At 47.0% G+C, this 22,122-nt stretch overlaps 1 protein-coding gene across 2 annotated transcripts in view; it reads right to left on the bottom strand.

Annotated features, from left to right (window-relative positions):
- The window catches only part of LOC147712330 (uncharacterized), a 53,752-nt gene that overhangs the window by 11,515 nt on the left and 20,115 nt on the right, over positions 1 to 22,122 (bottom strand). Inside the window, exon 4 of one of the 2 annotated variants that reach the window (XM_086923029.1) lies at positions 258 to 362. The exons of the other annotated variant lie outside the window; for it this stretch is intronic. Coding sequence (XP_086779155.1) covers positions 258 to 362 — 105 coding nt within the window. The remainder of the gene's footprint in view (positions 1 to 257; positions 363 to 22,122) is intronic. 2 annotated transcript variants of the gene reach the window in all.

Raw genomic sequence — 22,122 nt, 5'->3', positions numbered from 1 at the left:
ATACCTGCAAGTCTAATAAATAGAACATTTTAGTTTTCTCACTAATCAACAGACTTAATAGACCCAATATCTGAAGATATTTGCTCTAAAATCTCATTAAAATAGATCAAGTGGTTGTTTATGCAACCGCACCAGAAAAGTGCATCATGCTTCCATTATAAAACTTTAGCAACACAACCTTATTAGTACTTATCCTCGCCTTAATGAAGATTAAACACTCTTCATTCAATGACATGATAAGAATATAAATATTTTACCTGAACTGGGTCTACATGGCTTTTCATCCATTTCGGCACATGTCACATGTGCAATTGAATGGTCTACTAGTGTCGAAAAATTGTTAGCATTAAGAGATGGACGTTCTGTAAATCAGATTGAAAGATATTATATCAAGGGTTGTGAAGTGACACAGAACCATTCCAGTATTTCAGGAGCGCAACATAAGTTTACATAAATAATTTTAAATTGTACATTTTGATATAGTGAGAGGTTATTTCACATATCGGGCGCTCTGATACCCCCCTCCTGGATCTAAGTTGAACCTTTGTGTTGAATAATTTAGAAAATATACTTTTGCATATCAAAGACAAGAAATCCAATTTTATCACCACTCAATATTCATTCAAATGAGATATTTCAGCATTTAACAACATGCATTTATTTCTTTTCTGAATAACAAGTATAACATCCTGTTAGACCAGGCCTTTCTTGCAGATTTATCCCCAAACATTTTGCCCCCTATTTTTCTGTCCCTGTTTTTGTTGGCTATAGGACTCTGGGCACTTTACCACTGCTGATCAGTGCTAAAGAAGTGCATATGCTCTCAGTGCTAAAGAAGTGCATATGCTCTCTGTGTAAATTGTAATTCGTTATTCATGATTGTCATTTTTGATTTACTGGCAAGTCTCTAGTAAAGTGCACCGAGTGTCACAGGGCCTGTACATCAAATGCAACTAGTGGGCCTGCAGCATTGATTGTGCCTTCCAAATGAGTAGCCATGTAAATGTGTCTCAGACCTACCACTGTAGTGTCTGCATACGCAACTTTAAACTGCCATGTTGACCTGGCAAGTGCACCCACTTGCCAGGCTCTAAACTTCTGTTTTCTGACATGTAAGTCACCCCTAAGGTAGTCGCCAGGTACCCCCATAGGCAGGGTGCAGTGTATGTGAAAGGTATGACATGTACTGGTGTGTGTGTGTGACATGTCCTGATGGTGAAATACTGTATATTATGTTTCACTATTGAAAGGCGGTCTGTCCCATAGGCTTATCATTGGGGCTGCACTGTAACCTTTTTACATGTATAACTTTCAATTGGAACAAGATGGAAAAATGGTGTTTAGGCTCTCTGAACTCAGAATTTAATAGCACACCTCTGGTAAAGGTGTTTTTTAAATTATGTGTTTGAAAATGCCACTTTTAGTAAGTGTGCATTTTCTTGCTTTACCATTCTGTGTGCCTCTGAATGTTTGGGTATTCAGCGTCTGGTTTTAGAGTGACATGAGCTGGGTATGTGCATTCACTCTAGATGGTCACAAATGGGGTTGAGGTGTGCCCTGCATTGCCTGGGTGACTCATTACTAGGCTGAATAGACCTAGTTTGCATTTAGGCTGGTGGGAGGAGCTTTGCTTGCACCTGAATAGGCTGTGTCTCCTTTGCACAACGATGTCTCTACCCCTCTATGGTCATGCTGCACCAGGGAGGACAGACTGGTTTGGATTCAGAGACCCTTGCCACAAAGAGAACAATGGCAACATGGGGTATAGGTAGTGGACCTAAAACCCCAAGATTTTAGATTACTTCAAGAAACAAGAGGACCCTGCCAAGAAGAAGAGCAAAAGAACTGTGTGAGGAGCGCTGCCTTTTCTGAGTGAGGGGTGGGTTGGCCTGGAGTTGCTGGTTTCAGTCTGTGGTGTTGGAAAATGACTTACTTTTTTTGCCCTGCGGTGTTATCTTGCTTGCGAAGAAATCTCCAAGGGCTTGTGTGTGCTCGGCCTCCTGTTGGAAGTTTAAGGGAGATAAAAGACTTCAAGAAAAGTAAACCTGCGTAGGAGGAGAGCTAGATAAGCTGTTTGAGGAGCGCTGCACTTGACTACTGTCCTTATACTTTTTGTTTCAAAGAGGTAAGCATGTGGCATGTACTAGTGGCGAGCGCTGTGTTCGTCACTTCTTTTACTTGAAAGCACAGCGTGTTTTGAGCGCTTTTATTAGCCGCCTAGCATGTGAAGAACGCTATTTGCCAGTCCTGGCGTTAGCTCGTCAGAGTATGTGCAGCGCTACACTGTCCCTGGTATCTGGGGGGGGGGGGGCAGTGCTCTCCCCCCTCTTCCCCACTGGTGCACATTGCTTTTGTCACAGAAAGCCAAAGGAAGCCCGTGGTAAGCACTCTAGCAGCATTCTATGAAGAGCCTCTCTGAGGAGGCCCGCAGGCAGAGCAGATCACTTCGTTCAGGGCTGCCGCTCGTCAGCAGAGCCAGCCAGCGTGAAGAAAAGCTCCCAGCGTTGCCAGGCAAACAATGCGGCTGTCCAGAGTTCCAGCCGTTGCCCCCTCAACCACCACGAAACTCCAAGAGGAGTGCCTGCTGCTGGGCGATGCATGGTGCTCCCAATGTGACGGGAGCAGGAGCCCCACCCCATCGCACCAGCCACCCAGGGCTGACTGGCCATAACAGCTGGGAGGAGCAGCGTCTCAGAGACCCGGGAAGGGCTCCCAGGACGGAAATTGTACTCTGCCCCTCCCCCTCTTGGGAATTCCACAGGGGCCATTGTTTTCTGAACCAGTCAGCCAAAACCGCCATGAGCGGCTGGCAGGCAACCCGACAGCTGGCCCAGATCAGTGAGCACAGGATCAGTGTGCTCAGAGGAGGGGAAAACCCGAGCCATGAAGCCAATGTGGATTTGGTGATCTGGGCACAATAATATGTGGTGATTTATGGGCACCTAACTGCATGTGGATGCCTTAATGTTAGGAGTTATGCCAGTTACACAAGTCAATATTAGGATGATAATTTCTGTCTCAAAAACCGCATGGTACATAAAACAATGGTGATCTAATATATTTGGCCTATTTTATCAACGGATTTATGACCTGTGCAACTTATGGGTATTTATCTCAGTGCATCACATGTGATGTAATGACCACTGCCCAGTGGTAAAAAGATTTGTGATTGTGGTCTATGTGTTTTATTTATAATGCGAAGGATATTTTTTTTAAACCCTGTGCAGAGTCTCTTTTGTGGTGTGTGTGTGTGTGTGTGTGTGTGTGTGTGTGTGTGTGTTTGTGTGTGTGTGTGTTTGAGTGTGTGTGTGTGTTGCGCAAATGCTTTACACATTGCCTCTGGGATAAGCCTGACTGCTCTGCCAAGCTACCAAAATTGTGAGCAGGGGTTATCTTATGTGTGTAACTCCCTTACTCTGACTAGAGTGGTGGGTTCTGCCTGGCTTAGGTAAATACCCTAGCCATCCAGAAACCCCTTTTCTCGCACATTCTTATGGTTTAAATCTTTTATTGATTTTCAGAACAAGTAGTAAAGGTGAGAACACGACCCTCAGCTCTCAAAGTCAACTTAATACAGACATCAGTTAGCGTTATTCCACCAGTAAATGCATGGAGCGGGTCTGTCAGAGCAAATAGTCAACAGTGCATCAAATAAAAGAAAAAGGGGTGAAACCCAACAATCACACCCTCCACCCCCCCCCCCGTCCACCATACCAAGTACATCAACAAGGTAAATGGGGAAGTGGGAAGCACATTGAGGTTCATCGTGGTGTACGAGTTTTGTGCGAAGAGCTCACCTGTGGTATTTGTGTGTCAGCCAGGCGCAGTAGTCGTAGGTATCTAGGGCAGGTCAGCCCCCTGAATTGTATTATGAGCAGCGTTAGAAAGGGGCTCCATTACTCAGGGAACTTGGACACCCTACCCACCAGAGTGAGAGTCAGTTTCTCCATCCCCAGCACCATCCAGAGTCTCTGTAGCCATCCGGAGTGCGGTGGAGGTTGGGGAGATCACCAATGTACAAGTATATTCTGAGTGGCTGCCCCCACGGCGATGGCAATCAATCGCCCCTTCAGGACTTGGCTGGGTACATTAGTGGGTTGGGCAGGCCTAAGAGAATGTAGGCTGGGAAGCATGGTAGTTGTGTGTCCAAGTGAGAGTCTATTTCGTCTAGGATTTGGGACCAGTGTGGTTGGTTGAGATCACAGCTCCACAAGAGATGTTCAAGTGAACCCACTGCCCGCAGCCCCTCCAGCACAAGGCACTCAGGCAGGGGTCGAAGTGATGGGAGACCTTCCGGCGTGTAGTACCAGTAGGTTACCACCTTGGTCAGAGTCTCAGTGAGGCCTGTGTGGTACACTAAATGCCGGGCCCTGTAATAAATGCTGTTCCATTCCTTGTGAGTAATCGTGCAGCCTAATTCCCTCTCCCATCGTGCCCACCCTGCGTTATACATGTGTATAGTGGTGAGCAATAAATGCTTTTAGAGGTCTGAAATGAGTTTTTTGTTGGTAGATCGTGTGACGGGCCATTTCTCGTACGTGGTCAATAGTCGCTGGGCGCCAGGCCTAAGTTGTGGCTGGAGAGCCCAGTGTCTGAGCTGCAAGTAGGACAGTCTCTCTGTCTCTGGAATACCGTAATCCATTCGGATTTGCGGAAATGGGATAATACCTTCAAGGTCAAAAAGATGACCCAGCGCTCTACAGGAAATGGGGCGCCAGTTTGTGCCGGGCGAAACTCTGGGTTGTTAAATAGTGGTGTGAGTGGGGAGGGGAACGTCGTAAGCTCATGAGCAGTGACAGTGCGATCCGAAGCTTCCATTGTGGTGCTCGTGATGCAAGAGGCATATAGGTTAGGCTGCCTATGTGCTTTAGGGAGGGAAGGGATACCCTGCAGGGGCATACCGGCTACTGCTTGGTCCTGGAACAACCAGCGCTTCTCGGATTCGAGACGGCTCCATTCCACTAAGTAAGCTGTGAGGCATAAAAATATAGCTGCAAGTCAGGGACTCCCACACCACCCCGTTCCGGTGGTAGCATTGCTATGGTGTGCTTGAATCTGGGTTTGCATCCCTGCCATATGAAGCGCGCTAAATCTGATTGGGTTTGCTGGATCCAGCCTGCTGGTGGATGCAGGGGGAGCGTCTGGAAGAGGTATAGGATCTGGGGGAGTATGGTCATTTTAGTAGCCGAGCCAAGACAGTGTGTGATGTTTCCATTGGTCTACATCTTTACAGATGTGAGTACGGAGCCTCTCATACTTGGCAGTGGCACGAATGGTAGCGCCCAGCTGCACTCCCAAGTATGGTATGGTAGAAGTGGACCACTGTATGGAATGTTCTTCTCGGATATGGGCTAGTGTTTGCGGTGTGAGGGAAATATCTAGGGCGGTCGATTTGACAATGTTAATCTTAAACCCTGACGCCCGTGCGAAGTCATGTAGTTCAATAAAGAGAGCCTTCAGCGCTTGGATTGGGTTAGAGCGGGGAAAGTAGGATATCATCTGCATATGAGCTGATAGTGTTAGTATCCCCGCAGAATTTAATCCCAGATATTAGGGGATGCTGCATGAGTCGCCGTGCCAACGGTTCCATGTAGAGTGCGAAGAGGAGGGGGAAAGAGGACACCCCTGCCTCGTGCCTCTGCCTATGGAGAATCGGGACGTCGTCTGGCCGTTCATTCGAACCGTTGCATTAGGTGAGCGATAACAGTTCGATATGCGATGAAGTTACCCCGTAACACCGCCTTAAGGGTAGACCATTGCGTCGCTAGTGACGTATCAGGATTGGCATTCAGGGCCAGGAAGTTCGCAAAGGCCGTCTTGATTTGAGTGACAGTGGATGTCCGGTGTAGTAGGGCATCGCGCAGGCGCCAGTGTCTCAGTGGTTGTCGTGCGTGTGGGATTTGGAAGGTGGCTAGGACTGGGGAGTGATCAGAGAGGGATGCAGTGAAAATCTCAGTGTCTGTCGCAATGGCTTGTAGTGGGGTGGAGCTGAGGAAGTAGTCTAGTCTGGCATAAGTTTTATGGGCCCCCCGAGAAGTACGTGTAAGCGCGGCTACGAGGGTGAAAGTGACGACACATGTCCGTGAGACCAAGCTGTCGCAGGTGATCCATGTCAGCCTGTGTTGCGTGCTGGCAAGAACGGTCAGTGACATTGTCGAACACCATGTTTAAGTCTCCCCCTAACAGCAATCCTCGTTCAGAGGTAGCTGTCACCTTCGCGAGTGCTGTGTGGAAACATTTCCCTTGTCCTTCGTTGGTAGCGTAAACCAAACCCACAATGAGGGAAGTCCCTGCCACCAGAAACTGATAAGTGAGTAAGCGGCCCTTAATCTCGGCTTCCTTCTGGAGGACCTTACCCCGATAGGAGCTGGAGACTAGAATAGCGACCCTGGCCTTCTTAGTGGAGTTAGAGGAGAATAACTATGTGAAGAATGCACAGGACTTCATTCTATGGGGTCTCTTGCAGGAGTCAGATATCAGCGGACGACTGTTCTAAATAGTGGAGAACTGCCCTACGATTAATCGGATTGTTGAGGCCGCGTACATGGAGTGCAAGTACTCTAAGTGGTTTCTGAGCCATGTGTCGTGCGAAGGGAAACTGGTCGGACCAAGCCCCGAGGGGGCCTCTCAATTGCTTACAACTAAAGATGGAGAGGTGAGTGATGCTGGCGATGGGCTCTGGCACCTGGAAGGGGGGGGGGGGGGGGGAGGGAGGTGGCCGGGGGGGGGGGGGGGAGGGAGGTGGCCGGGAGGGGGGGGGGGGGGGGGGAACAACACCCCAAAAAAAACGCACATTGACAAAATCCAACCCTCCCTAGCCCAGAAACAGTTTGAACAAGAACAGTCCCTGAAAAAGGTCTGTTGTCCCAGGAGAACTGGTGTGGTGACCAGTTGGGGTCCATAATGTGGTCCATAAGGAGGAAGATCCCCCCCCCGCCGCCCACCCAGAACCAGCAAGGATGTAGTAAGAGGGTTCAAAGAGAAAGAAGAAAAACAGGGGGGACAGATTCCAAGGCCTTCACTTGTCATCCGAATTCTCTCCAGGCGGGCCTCCGTAGCTGCAGCCAGAGCGTCTTGTAGGCTTCGGGTGAACAACGGGAGGCAGGTGGTTTCCAAGAGCGCCTTCTCCTACCTTGTCGTTGCCAGCCTGATGGGGAGATCTCCGGCTCCGCCCTCAATCCATCGGTGTCGCCTCCTTGCTTGGCAGCGTCAGGCCCAGTAGATGGCAGGCGTCCATCAACGAGCGAAGCTGGTGAAGTTTGCCGTTGTAACGAAAGATGAGGCGGAATGGTGCTCCCAGGAGTACGAGATCCCTTGTTGCTGTAGATGGTCGGTCACAAGGCGGAACTGCTGACGTTGCTGCAGAGTGATCAGTGCTAGGTCCTGATACAGTACCGGGGAGTGACCCTGGAATGAGATAGGATGGAGAGTCCTTGCCATGGAGAGGATATATTCCTTGGTCTTGAAGTCTTGCACGCACACGAGTTTGTCCGCTGGTGGCGCGTTGGGCCCACGAGGCGGCCCCACTCTATGTGCCCTATCCAAGACTACGTCTGCCTCTTGGGAGCTACCAAGTATGTGCCAGAACAGGCTGGTGGCGAAGGCCAAGAGGTCCCGGGTATCGTCGGTGGTCCTCACCGCCCGGATCCGGATGTTATGTCTGCGGGATTGGTTTTCCATATCATCCAGGTGCATTTGCATATCTATGTTCTGGTCTTGCAACCTGAGGACTTCTTGTTGAAGCGTCGTCAAGTCTGTGACCGTGGAGTCGCTTTTCTGCTCGACTGTGGCCACCTGCTCTCCAACGCTGTCGACATCTCGACGAATTTCTTTAATTTCCGTGGCGGATTCGGCCTTCACTGACTGGATGTCTTCCCTAAGAGTGAGGAACAGCGACTCCAGGAAAGCCTTCGTGATGGGTTTGTCCCCAGAGGGCGTTTGATGCTTTGTTGTCCCCTTCCTGGGACAAGCAAATTTCGCGCTGTGTAATCCACCAGCGCCGTCCGCGCTGTGCTCCTCAAGTAATTTCTCAACAGCAAACCGTCAAATGGCTGGCATGGATCTTGAAGCTCCCTGCTCCTAGATCAGCCGGAGCGACTCGCCTGTGTGAGAACCCTATACCGAAGAGGCCACTGTGAGATCACCCCGACCTACATCGCCAAAGTTCAGGGGCTGGTACGAGGTCCAGAGCCTTCGCCCCCCCCTCCCCCCAAGTCCCGGGGGTGTATCTCGCAGTGGCGGTGGAGTCCTCGGTCTCCCCAGGCCGGCGGAATGCACAGCCCAGCACCCTCACAGGCTGCCAAGGCCACCGGCAGCGCCGCTCCTGTCCTTGGTGCGAGGTTTACTACCAGACAGGACCCCAGTGTCGCCTCGAAGGCCCACCGCAATTCCTGCCCTAGAGGCAGGTCAAGTCACTGCGAAAGTCCCACTTGCGGCCCATCAGATTCAAGGCCACGAGCTGCAGCGCCGTCGCCGGCAAGGTGAGGGGTCCAGCTGTACTCCGGGACTCGAGGGAGTGTTTATTGCGGGCCCAAGTGGCAAGGACACCCTCACGCTTACACGTAGCTCTCCGTGAGTGCTCAGCGTATGTCTCTGTAGTTGCTAGCAGGGCCTCCACAACATAATCTTGCGGCCCTCATGCAACCTTCACAGGCAGGCAGAAGAGCAGTGTGTGGGGTGGTGGGGTTCGCGGCAGACCGCAGATCTGGTGCAGCTCTACCTTCAGGTGCACCCGCCCCAGCGCAGCGGCCTCACCTGTGTCTTCGCCGCGTCGGACGCAATGGCGCCGGAACCGCCGCCCACGGGAGGCCGGGAATCTGTGCGGCCCGGTCCAGTAGCGGCAGAGACCGGCCCGCAAGCAGCACTCGACCTGCACCCAATGGTGAGTACAGCCGGTCCTCCTTCGTAGCCCCACGGGACAGGTGGGCCGATACCAATCAGGCACTTGGCTTTGTGATATTAGGGGCAACGCAGACCTCGCATCAGAGTAGGCCGCAAGCGCACCTGGAGGGCCGCCACCAGCAACCGCCTCAGCATCAGATGGGGCACCAGGCAGCGGGGGCGCAGTGGTATTCTAGGGCCCACCTCTCTGCACCACAGCCTCGGGTGTTGGTACGTCAGGGTGGTTGGCCACTGCAGGCTGGGGATCTGTGTGGCCCGGATCAGTGGCAGAAAAAGCCTGGCCGCATACAGCACTCAACTCAAACCCAGTGGCCTGCTCAGTCGGATCTCCGATGCAGCAGCGCGGGGCAATCCGGAAGTCCAAAACCAAGTGTCTCCGCTCACGTGGCCTTGGAGGTAGTATAGGCCTCGAATTAAGTTGTGTTACAGTCGCATCAGGGGGCCCGTCGTCGGCAGCTGTCCCAGGGCCCATCGAAGCACCGGTCAGCATGCAAGCGTCGCGGCGACCTGAAGGGAAGGCGATGGCTCCGGTGGTCTGTACCACGAACCCCCGCGTTGTTGAGGCCTCCCCGACTCGGGAATGCCAGAGCCACCTCCCGGGCGCGGTGATATCTGCTACCTCCGGTCAAATCCCGGGTACCAGGCAGAACCGGGGCAGTCCCCTTGGGGTTGCAGCCGAAACCTGGGCAATTGTACGCCTCAAGAGGGCTGTGCTGTGCTGATTCGGGAGGAGGCAGGAGCCAGAAAGAACACGTCCAATCCCGCCGCCATCTTGGCCATGCCCCTCTCTCGCACATTCTTAATGGGTAGATTGGTGATTGAAACAAGTTAACTCTTATGGCTTAATTTTTAGTGGCTGGTTATTTGGGAAACTATTTGTCGTTCAACATTATAATTCCCACCAACTCCCCTGAAGTTAGGAGATTCCTCCATTGGTCAACCACTCTATAATACATTCTTATGTTACAGTCGATCACTCCAACAACAAGATGCTTGCTAACCTTTGATACTATATTGAAACTACTGAATTATTTCAATGTTTCTATTTTATCCCCTCTCCTGTCTCACTTCCAAACTATACAAGACTTAAACCTTTGCATTTCTACACATACAATTTCATTTGCATTGTGTCTTGGTATATCCCCTCTATTTCTGAAATGTATTGAGTTCATTTGGAGAGTGAGGCCATACCCTATAAAGGGAGTACTGGATATACCAACTAATGCTAGGTCTCGGTCCTAATTTTGGGGAGACTAGTCTAATGTATCGGAAGTAATAGTTTACCAATGTATACAATGGCAAACAGTTGTCTGGGATCTGGAACTATGAAGCACTTTGCTGGCAATGTGGCAGCTTTTGTTAACTTCTCTAAGGTAAGCAACACAATTTCACAACAAAAGAAAAGAAAATAACAGGACACAGCACAATAAAAATCAGTCAAACAAGTCACAACCATTGTACAATCATGCAATGATTCAGACCAAAAAGACAACAGCCACGAATCAACACAACACATCACCACCACAACAAAATGCAATACATTTTTGTCAGAAGTTATGAACTCAAGATGCCTGCTTTCATATTACCGTGGTTATAAAGCACTGGCTTAGTTATCACTAAATATAGGTTATAAAGCAAGTCAAAAATGTTTTGTGATCTGGCTCTCTGTCTGCAGAGCAAGTCAGTGATGTGAAGCCTCTCTAATTATTGCTACATTGTTAACACAGTTTCCAGTGTTCTGCTGATTGCCACGTTCCCTGTGAAACCCTGCTTTCCCTTTGTCTTTCTATTCTGCCATGTCACACTGCTTAGAAACATTGAGGTTATTGGACTGTACTTATTTAGAATTGTATAATTTTTCATTATGCTACTAACATTGAAACTCAGCTCTTCCACTTCTCTTCCAGACTGAGTGTGTGTGTATTCGAAATTAATATTTACTTCACCAACCTTGCTGGGAGTGCTGCTCCTGTTTGCCTGTCCATTTTCTGGCCACTTCGCCACGCCTCGCGGCCCCCGCTTCGCGGGAGCCGCCCGCAGGCAAGAGACCTTGTTGGGGATCCAGCCCTTGGGTTTCCGCTCGTGCATTGGAGCACCAACGCGCCTTCAGGGACATTACAGCTGACACCAAGGACAGAGGCGGGACTGCGAGGACCAGCGTGCTCAGCGGCGCTGATCGGCCGCAGCTGGTCCTCTTCCCGCCCCCTCCACCCGTTAAAATCACCGCGGAGTGAGAGCTGCTTGGGTTACTTCACCAACCTTGCTGGGAGTGCTGCTCCTGTTTGCCTGTCCGTTTTCTGGCCACTTCGCCACGCCACGCGTCCCCCTCCTCCCCGGGTGCCGCTCGCAGGCAAGAGACCTTGTTGGGGATCCAGCCCTTGGGTTTCCGCTGGTGCATTGGAGCACCAACGCGCCTTCAGGGACATTACAGCTGACACCAAGGACAGAGGCGGGACTGCGAGGACCAGCGTGCTCAGCGGCGCTGATCGGCCGCAGCTGGTCCTCTTCCCGCCCCCTCCACCCGTTAAAATCACCGCGGAGTGAGAGCTGCTTGGGTTACTTCACCAACCTTGCTGGGAGTGCTGCTCCTGTTTGCCTGTCCGTTTTCTGGCCACTTTGCCACGCCTCGCGGCCCCCGCTTCGCGGGAGCCGCTCGCAGGCAAGAGACCTTGTTGGGGATCCAGTCCTTGGGTTTCCGCTCGTGCATTGGAGCACCAACGCGCCTTCAGGGACATTACAGCTGACACCAAGGTCAGAGGCGGGACTGCGAGGACCAGCGTGCTCAGCGGCGCTGATCGGCCGCAGCTGGTCTTCTTCCCGCCCCCTCCACCTGTTCTTCTCCCTGATAATCAGTGACAGTAACGCGCACGCGGGACGCGCGCGGGGCAAAGGCCGGGGCTAAGACTGGGCAAAGACAGGGCCGTTTAGGCCGTTATAGACCGATTAAGACCGGACCGGGCCTTCCCTCTTGGTTTTTATGTGAGTTATCGAGTTGCGCTTTATTTTTATTTAACCTTAAACCACCTATAGTTTAAATAATGTCTGTCCGTGAAACCAGGAGTAAGTCTACCAAGTCCTCGAAAAAGGCTACAGGCACCCTGGACGATTTTATCACAAGGACTAGTCTTTCCATCGACAATGAGATAACTAAACTCCAGCACAGAGTAGCCTTGGAGCTGGAGTCTGCAAGGAGGCTTTCTACTGAACTAGCACTAAAGAAAAAATCCTCCCTAGGCAGTATTGCATCCTCAAAAACTCCCGAGCGCACTACTGGCCCCACACCAATTATCACCTTGGTCGAGGTTCACTCTGTTGCTGAAGAAATAACCCCCCTTACTAATCATGACCTCGCTTCCCCTGGGCCTTCTGTCAGTGTTGTACCTGAAAGTCTTCCACCTTCGGATCCACTGATAGGGAATATCGAGGGTACTAAAAATGGCGAGAAGCAAAAGATATTGGTGGAAATAGAGCCGAACAAAAGCCAGGTGCCTGCTAAGGCACCACTAAAACATAAGAGAAAACGGAAACATATATCTGCGTATGCTAGGAAAAAGGCTAAGGTAGCCCTTAGTCAAAACATTATAGGGGGTGCCCCACAAACACCCAATGTAACTATTGCTAACAATATGTCTGACCAAGCGCCTCCAATTGTACAAAGTGTCAATGATAGCATAGATGAGCAAAACTCGATCATAATGGCTGACCATTCTGTTAATGAGGGCCAGAGAAATTCTTTGAACATAGCAGAACAGGAAGGGGGAAGGGAAGAGTTTCTAAAACTGGTATGGGAGACGCTTAAGAAACTACTTAGGCCATTAGAAGTCAGGTTAACTGGCATCGAGAACCAGTTGCTCGAGGTAGAGAAAAGTGTTATTACATTATCTAGCTTAAGTCTTAACTGCACAGATGTACCCATAGCGTCTATGCAAGCACCGGCTGCTGCTCCTGTGATACCTCCGAACAAAAACCCAACTAGCGTACAGCAGCAAAAAGAGGGAACAGTAAAAAGCATAAATACAAAACCAATAACTAATACTACAGCTAGATCAAATCCATTACCCTCGACCTCGTCATCTGTAAATACTACTAATAAATCCTTGCTGAAGGGTCACGTTCAAAGTAAAACGTCTCAGTTGTCAAATGTTGTCACTACCCACTCTCTTATCCCCAACACTCTCGTTTCACAGAAATCCTCATCTAATCTTCCTGCTAACCCTCATACTACCCCTGCCAGTAACAAACCCTTGTCTGATAGATCTTTTGCCAATGCTTCTAATAAGCCAAACTATCAATCTGGCCATGCTTATAACAACTTTAAAGGAGGGTATATAGATTTGCCACCTGACGGTAGCCCATTTGTAATTGTTCTTACAGGGGTGCCTGAATTAGAAAACCAATATGAAGAGAACTTTCAATCTCTAAAAAATAAAGTGATATATTGGTTAAACTCAAATAAACCCATTCCGAACCACATGAAAAGCAAAATCCTTATGGTTCGTAGGGTGCCGTGGGTAGGACCCATGGCCAAATCAATTATGGGTGACTGTATAGTCATTTCTTTTGAGGAACCCCATAGTGCAGAACAGATTTGCAAATGGAAATCATATGGAGACACATCACCCATTGAAGCTAGGCCCCTATCGTTTTTCTACCCTCCACCCAGGCCTATACAATATGGGTCTAACTGGAATACTGTTAATCAGTATCACGGTTATGCACCTAACTTGGCTAGACAGGCTGATCGAAATATGTGGTCTGGTATTCCCACCTTTAATAGGTACAGTTGTCTAGATGCTGTCGACTGACTTGGGACTAGGCCAGATTGTATTTCCAAATTATATGACACCTATTGTACACTTGGTAACGACAATTTTTATCCTAGAGCAGACAAACAAATGACTTCAGATAGTAAGGGTGTGGTAGATCGGATGTGTAGTAGAATGTGGAACCACCAGAACAAGGAAATGTCTTTAGCAGCTGATAAAGTATGTCACGGCCTGGATGTGGGTTGTTTAGATGGGGGAACTAATACTGTAGTAAGAGAAGTGGTGAGCGAGGTAGAGAATCAAACTGCCGATCCACAGTTAGGTAGTGTGCATCACCAGCCGGTATCAATGCCGGCTTTTGATGATCAAACCTGCTTCAGTAGTAGATTAACACCACGTTTGCTTATTCTGTCATGGAACATCGCCGGTGTTGGTAAAAATCTTAAGGATCCGGAATGGGCTGATTATGTTGACACTAGTGACCTTTGTTTATTGCAAGAAACATGGGCAATTGATGTTCCGCATAGGGTCGGATACAAAACCTATGGGACTGAGGCAGTTCAGTCTGATAGGGGGAGACCGTCAGGGGGGTTGATCATATGGCTCAAAATCTCCTTGGTCATGAGGGTTGAAATTATTGATACAGGAACCCCTGACATTCTGGCCTTAAAAGTTGTACCCTCAAATGGAAATGAATGTTATATTGTCAATGTCTACAATAGACCAATTGGCCATTCCAAGGTCTCACCTACTCTGGAAACACTGGATCTCTTTCTGAAAAAGGTGGTTGGAGATACTCCGGTAATTTTGGGAGGCGACTTAAACTGTAATTTTGAACCTGTTTCTGGCATTAATTATGTTTTTGAGGACGAGGACCAAGTGTACAAAATTCCCCAGCTTGAAACCTCAAATTTTGTTAAGTGTTCTATCTTGGCCGTCCAGCTGCTAAGGCTAACTGCAGATCATGGCCTTAGAGCATGCAACGGCCGCCTCCCTTCGGACTTGACAAAACAACCAACCTTTGCGAAATCCAATAGTAATCTAGATTTCATGCTTGTTTCACTTAGTATTTGGCATTATTTGATTGACCTAAAAGTGGCAAGTAGGGAGGAAAGTGATCACTACCCTTTAGAACTTTACATTGATGTGCAAATGTTTGATGATATTACTGTCAACCCAGCCACTTTATCAACTGAGACCACCAATGGCAAAGTGTGTGAGGAGGTACACATAAATAATAATAGACGTGCAGTAAAATGGCCCTATATTTTGTCTGATGGCAAGGCCCTAGCATCGGTGTACTCTCTCTTTGAGAAAATGTTTGAACCTATAGCTGGACAAACCTTTTTACCTGTCCACTTTGATCACTTTGTCGAACTTCACAATGCTTTCTTCAGTGAACTAAAAACGTGCTTGTCAAAAATGCCAAGGAAAAAACAACAAAATATAAGAGTGGGAAGTCACGGAAAACTATGGTATGATCACTCATGCAGGCTGGCCAAGAGAAACCTCTTGCTTGCTATTAAGAGCAAATCAAAAGAAGGAGTCAAACTTGCAAGGGAGGTATATAAATGCGCCCAAAAAACATCAAAAAGACTATGGGAAGAGTCGATCTGGGCTGAAATGCTAGTTGCTGCAAAAATTAACGACAATGTTGGCTTTTGGAGGCTGGTGGCAAACGAGGGGCATGCAGGCAGAGCTGTGAAAGACACGTTTTTGGATGAAATGACATGGGTGACCCACTTCACATCCCTTTACAAACAATATGATGGTGATGATAACAAGATACCATGGTCCCCTCCTCCTATTGAACCCCTTGATTTTACACTGGAGGAAACAATAAGGGCGATTAACGAACTAAAAAACACTAAAGCACCAGGCCCTGATAAAAAACCGGGGGATCTATATAAACATGATATTGAAGTATGGGCTCCCTATGTGAACCGTTTGTTTAATGTTTTGTCCACAAGTTGTCGCTTTCCAGATAGTTGGCGTGCAGCGGAAGTTGTGTTAATCTTCAAAAAGGGGAATAGACTGTTACCCTCTAACTATAGACCAATTAGTCTAATGGACACCCTGCAAAAACTCCATGCCAAACACTTATTGTTTCGGATTAATGACTGGCTGGAGGATTCAAAAATAATCTCCAAATTCCAAGCTGGCTTTAGGAGCAAGACCAGTACCATAGATCAAATATTTAGATTCTGTTGTTTGATCTGGAAGTACGTGCATATCAGGAAAGGTCATTTGTATGTAGCTTTCGTAGATCTGAGAGCTGCATTTGACCTTGTCCCTCGCAACTTGCTCTGGAAGACCTTAAGTGAAATAGGCCTACCAGGGTGTCTTTTGGCTCAAATAGTCGAGTTGCATGCTGGAAACTATGCAAACATTAGGTGGGGTCCAAATGGTGAACTGACGCGCAATATCCCTATTGAACGTGGGGTTCGCCAAGGGTGCGTCTTGGCCCCTACCTTGTTCTCCTTGTTTGTTAATGATGCTCCCGATTATTTGAATGGTTGTACTAACGATTCCCCGCAGCTTAATGGAGAGAGGGTGCCTGCGTTGCTCTTTGCGGATGATATCATTCTTATATCCCAGACCAAGAAGGGACTCCAGGCACTCTTAAACTCCTTTGGCTGTTACTGCATGACCAAGGGCCTGGAAATAAATGCTGATAAAACGAAATGTATGGCATTAAATCCCAGCAAACCGGACAGAGGGTTCCTGACTTTGAATGGCCAGAAATTAGGAACTGTGGAAAACTTTTCTTATTTGGGTGTTGCACTTGATTCAAAACTAAGTTGGAAGGCCCAAATTGAGAAAAGCAAGGTATCATATGCCCACAACGTTAAACCGATTATATGTAGATTGAACGCTAGCACAAGCAAGAGTGTAACCCCTGTTTTAGAACGTTTTAAATTCAAAGTCCAATCTGCTGTGTTGTATGGAGCGGAGATATGGGGACCTTGGGCAAGAGATAGCTTTCAGGGTTTGGACAATAAATTCATGAGAGGTATTGTAAGGGTCCCAAATAGTACACCTTTAATTCCCCTCCAGCTCGATTTGAACTTTAAAAGAACAGATTATTTTGCCATTTTAAGACCATTAATGTTTTGGGTTAGGTTATGGACTACCCCAGAATTGTTCGAATACAGAAATGGACTTCAAGAATTGCTGAATCTTGATTCTTTTAACTCCATTCAGTGGCTTGTGCATATCAAAAAATGGTTCACGCTTCTGGGCCTGTACTCAATGTGGGAGAATCCTGATAATCTACCGGCTTTTTCTAAAACCATAGTAAAACGAGCTTTTTGGTCCTACATGAGTGACAAGCTTGTACATGGAAGTAGAGTTGGGTCTCTAATTCAAGATTTCTTATCCTTTAAGGACGAATTCCGCTTCGAATCCTTTTTGGATGAAATAGAGCCACCTATTGCAAAGTCCCTTTATTTGAAGTTCAGATATGGGATCCTCATGCTGAACTATAATACAGAACGCTGGTCACAGAAAAGATTGGGAGATTTGAATGTTAAAAGCGGGTATTGCTCCATGTGCTTAAACCCCTGTATGGAGAATGAGGTTCATATGCTGTTTGTATGTAGTGCTTACTCGAAGGCTCGAAAGAAATGGTTAAAACCCATGTGCACTCTTTTAGGAACCAGATCCTGTTCTACAGCATATAGGATTATAAAAAGCAATACAACCCAGTTTATTGTATTTAGTATAAGCAGGTTCCTCTACTCTGTGTATATTATTCGCAGGAAACGTGATCAGATGCTCTGAGTAGGACCTCTGTATATGCTTACAAAAATCTGTAGCCAAAATGAAATGTGTTTTTAAATTAAGGAGGTGAAAATTATTTCTTGTACTACATTTTAAATTTGCTGTCTTAAAGTGTTGCTGTATGTATATTGCTATGATCCTCTGTTTTTTTAATGTACATATGTGTCTTTTATGGCCAAATTGGCCGAAAGAAATAAATAAATAAAAAAAAAATATTTAATGGACTTTAATTAGATTAATATATACAGGATATCGTAGCACCTCAGCAACAATTTAAAACTGTTATCACCTTTCTGTGCCGGACTTAGAGGCCATGGCTATACTTAAAAGGAAGTTCAGCACACACTCAACAATCACTACTTCCCCAACAGCTGGGCTTGCTACCCATGGGTAGAACTACGATTTTTTATATATGAAACCCATTTGTTTAATCCTCCTTCTGTAGGAATTCAACTGCCCTCGCGATATAAGACCTTGATTTGATAGGATCTCAATTTAACTTTCAAATAAGCGGTACTGCTATGCCATGGTTGGATAGCTCCTCAGAGAGATATGACTATTTTCTATGTGGCCTGTACAATATTTACTGGACTGTGTAAAAGGCCTTGGATAGATTATCTAAAAATTAGCCCCTAATAGTCATTAGGTTCTTTCAATCAATCAATGAATCAGGGTTTTGTAAAGCGCACTACTCACCTGTGAGGGTCTCAAAGCGCTTGGGGTGGGTGTAAGCAGCTTCGTAGTGGGTCATTTGAAGAGCCATATCTTGAGGTCCTTCCTGAATTGGTGCAGTGTCGGCCCCACTGGAGGTGAAGAGGGAGTTTGTTCCAGGTCTTCCACCTGTTTTGGTCCTGTAGAAGCGTGGTACGGTGGCTAGGTAGAGGTCGGCTGAGCGGGGGTGTCTCTTGGGGGCATAGAAGGAGATGTAGTCATTGAGGTATTGGGGTTAGGTGATATGGAGGGCCTTATAGGCATGCGTGAGCAGCTTAAAAGATATTCTTCTTTCGACGGGGAGTCAGTGGAGGTGTTGGGTGATATGGTTGTGCTGTGGGATAGCGAGGATTAGCATGGCTGCGGAGTTCTGGGTGGTCTGGAATTTGCAGAGGAGTTTCTGTTGATTCCGGCATAGAGGACATTGCTGACATCCCGTCTGCTGGTGATGAGTGCGTGAGTAACAGTTTTCCTGGAGTTGGGGGGTGGGGGGCAATCCACTTGAATGTTTTGTGTAGTATGCGGAGGGTTTTGAAGCATGCAGAGGAGACGGCGTTGATCTGGCGATTCATGGTGAGTGATAAGTCCAGTATGATGCAGAGGTTGCATGCATGATCCGTAGGGGTGGGTGAGTTTCCAAGGGCCACCAGGTATAGTCCCATGCAGGAGGGTGGAGCCAAAGATGAGGACTTCGGTTTTCTCCAGGCTGAGTTTCAGGCAGATGTTCCTCATCCAGGTTGTGACAAGTTTCATCCCTTCTTGGAAATTGTGCCTGGTGATGTCGGTTTCCTTGGTGAGGGAGAGGATAAGCTGGGTTCATCGGCATAGGAGACGATGTTGAGCCTGTGATTTCGGACGATAGTTACGAGGGTGGCCATGTAGACGTTAAAGAGGGTGGGGCTGAGGGAGGATCTTTGGGGTACTCCGCATCTGATCTCTGTTGGTTCTGAGAGGAAGGGCGGGAGTCTTATTCACTGTGTACTATCTGAGAAGAATGATTGTAACCAGTCTAAGGCCTTTCCTCGGATGCCAGCGTTGTGAAGCTTGGTGGCTAGTGTGTGGTGGGAAATGGTGTTGAAGGGTGCTGATAGGTCCAGGAGGATGACGGCTGCCGTTTGTTTCTCTGGTCCTGAACTTATTCCCATGTTCAATTTTGCAGCTAGCTCTATGCAGTTGACAGTGCATCTCACCTCTGTCTTTTTGATGTTGCTTTTTCAATAAGGAGGAATCTCACTACTTGGCCTCCTCCATCTTCATAGATACCCAGAATCCTAAGTTCTTGATTTGGTGCATTAGCACCCTGGTCTCTCCCTGTATCCCCCCAAACACCATTTGCTCTGTGGTTTCTGTACACTCTTGATAGTGATTAGGAGACCCACTCTCTGGGCAGTGAAGATCAGCAGTTTTAAGTTTCACTTGCATTTGGTATCCAACCGGCTGAGGAAGCAGTGTCATACTCCTGTTTCCCAGCAGATCAGATGTAGACCAGGGACAAACAAACCACACTCAATTGAGGCCTTAGGGGTTACGGGGAAGATTGCATCTTTTCTTTTATTCTCCAGTTTAATCAGCAAGTGTAGTATGCAGTAATCCCTCTTCTTCTCATCGAGCTCATTTTCCCTTCTGGTTCCTCGCACTCCAGATGGAAAGCCATTTAACCATTTGCATTTAGTGTTAATGTATTTTAGATTGAAATCAATGCCACTCCTTTTAGCAGCTATATACAAACTCTAAATGGTGCATTTCAATTTTAACTTGGAAAAATACATATTGACTGGAGTGTCAAAAGTTTTAAAGGCTTGAAAAAAGTTTATGAAGGCTTTTATTGGTTTACAAAAGACAGTGTTAATCAGGTCTAGTTGTGGTGCTTTGTACCTTTTTTGATTCCTGATAAACTGATGCACTACAGTTAAGATGAATGCCAATTTTGTTCTCCCAAACTACCAGCATTGCAATAAGAAACAAATAACGTCTACTCATGTTCTAAATTGGCAAAGCAACACTTCCTTGTTTAAGCCTTAGGATTATTTGAGATCAGTGGGTCAATATCAGTATGGTGGAGGTAATCTCTTCCCTTGGGCGTCAAGTTAAATAGTGACACACTAAGCGTCAAACTGAGTGGATAATGATCACTCAATGCGATTCTCTCCACTACAAGGTCTCTTACCATCTGCCAAAGTGGGATTGAAACCATTACATAATCTATGTTGCTGTTAAAGGTGCCCGTTTAAATGTTGGCTGGCTCAGGCTATCTGATGGCAAGCGTCCATTACAGGCACGTAAGCCATGCGCTGCAGTCAATCTCAATACCTGTGCTGCCGCCGTTGTACATGGCACTGCAGGGCTGGTGTCAGTTCCAGGGATATTATTGGCATTGTCCTCTATTTCAAAAATATTTTCCAGGTCTATTATTGGTTCAAATTACGAATAAAATCCCCCCCAATAATTATCAAAGTTCCCTGATCTAGCATACAAATAATGTTATCTAGCTCCTCGATAACTTTTGCCTCTTTGTTGACTGCCAAAGGCCTGCTATAAACATTCAAGATACAGACTTCTCTTTTGTTAGGCCCTGTGAACCTCACTCCTAAGATATCTAGGCTATTAGAATAAATTTGCTTGAAGTTGATACTGAGCGTAATTTTTGTCCAGATTTCTAAGCCTCTCGATGGTCTATCTTTATTTGCGGTGATTGCAGCTACGCAAAATGATCTATAACCAACTTTGTAGTGGCTTTCGACTGCCCAGGTTTCTTGAAATAATATACTTTCGCAATTATCAATATATTCCTGCCATGTGGGGTCAATCAGGTTTTTTTGATACCTGCTATATTCCAGGACCTCAATCTAATGCTAGCTAAGGTACCCGTGTTAAAAGTATTACTGATCAAACATGTATTGTTGACTTCTGCTACTTGTATAACCTCAGAATTAACATATTCAGTACTATTGTTTGCGAGATCTCCTTCAGTTATGTCACCCAGGTTTACGTGCACCAAAAGGGGGTCATGTACACTCGGTTTTGATACTATATGCGTATGACTACTCTCACAATCTCTTTCTTTCATTGATTCAGTGGTCATCGCCTCATAACTAATAATAGAACCCAGATCTAAACCGTCTCCCACACTATTTAGATGGGGTGTAGGGTCCGCATTATTAGACCTTCGCCGTGCTTGCCTCTCGGGGTGTTTTCAGTAATCATTTTGTTACAGACACCCACTAGTTTTCCGTACCCTGGGTCCAAAATTACTGATCCATTCGATCCTTGATCTCTCAGGCAGTCTACTCCTTCGAGCCCATTTAGGTCCTCAAAGCGGTTGGCAGTGGGGATGGTAAAATTGTTTTGGAACCCACCCATATTCCCTACTCGTTGTGTTCCAAGGGGATTGCAATTAGATAATGCCATGGGGTTGGACGATAGAAGTAGCTTAGATCACAAGTATGAATGCCACTCCCACCACTTGGATAGCGGTCACAAATATGACCAACCACCCGCCTATCCCTAAAATTGACAATAACGGAATCCCCAGCTATGTCCTTAGATCTTTGCCCAACCCAACTTACTCTTCGGGCATACAAGATTTCCCCATCGATATTACTTGGGAGGGGTCGGCTCTTATTTAACCAGAAGGTTACCTAGTTTTTCAACTATGGGTAGGTTTCTGTTTTGTCATTCTTTAGCTCGGGGACCCCAGTGAGCCTTACTGTTAAAATCTTAAAATGCATGTCCGTATTCCACGATAATCTACAAAACCCTATCATCTCTGAATTTCTTTGTCCTGCAGGTTTAAATGAAGTACTACGTGGAACATGAAGAGGACTTTCCAGTCTATTCTTATTTTCCTTTTATAAACAGTGTTTTAAATAAACATTTATTTTCTCAAGACTGACACTTCAATCATTTTATCCAAACTGATAAGGACATACTATTTATTTTAAGGGAAACATTTTTAGGATGT

This window comes from Lissotriton vulgaris, chromosome 5 (assembly GCF_964263255.1).
Source record: "Lissotriton vulgaris chromosome 5, aLisVul1.2, whole genome shotgun sequence".
In the NCBI taxonomy this organism is placed as follows: Eukaryota; Metazoa; Chordata; class Amphibia; order Caudata; family Salamandridae; genus Lissotriton; species Lissotriton vulgaris.
Note: the sequence above shows the minus strand (reverse complement) of the source record. Positions and strands in the feature narration are given on the sequence as shown.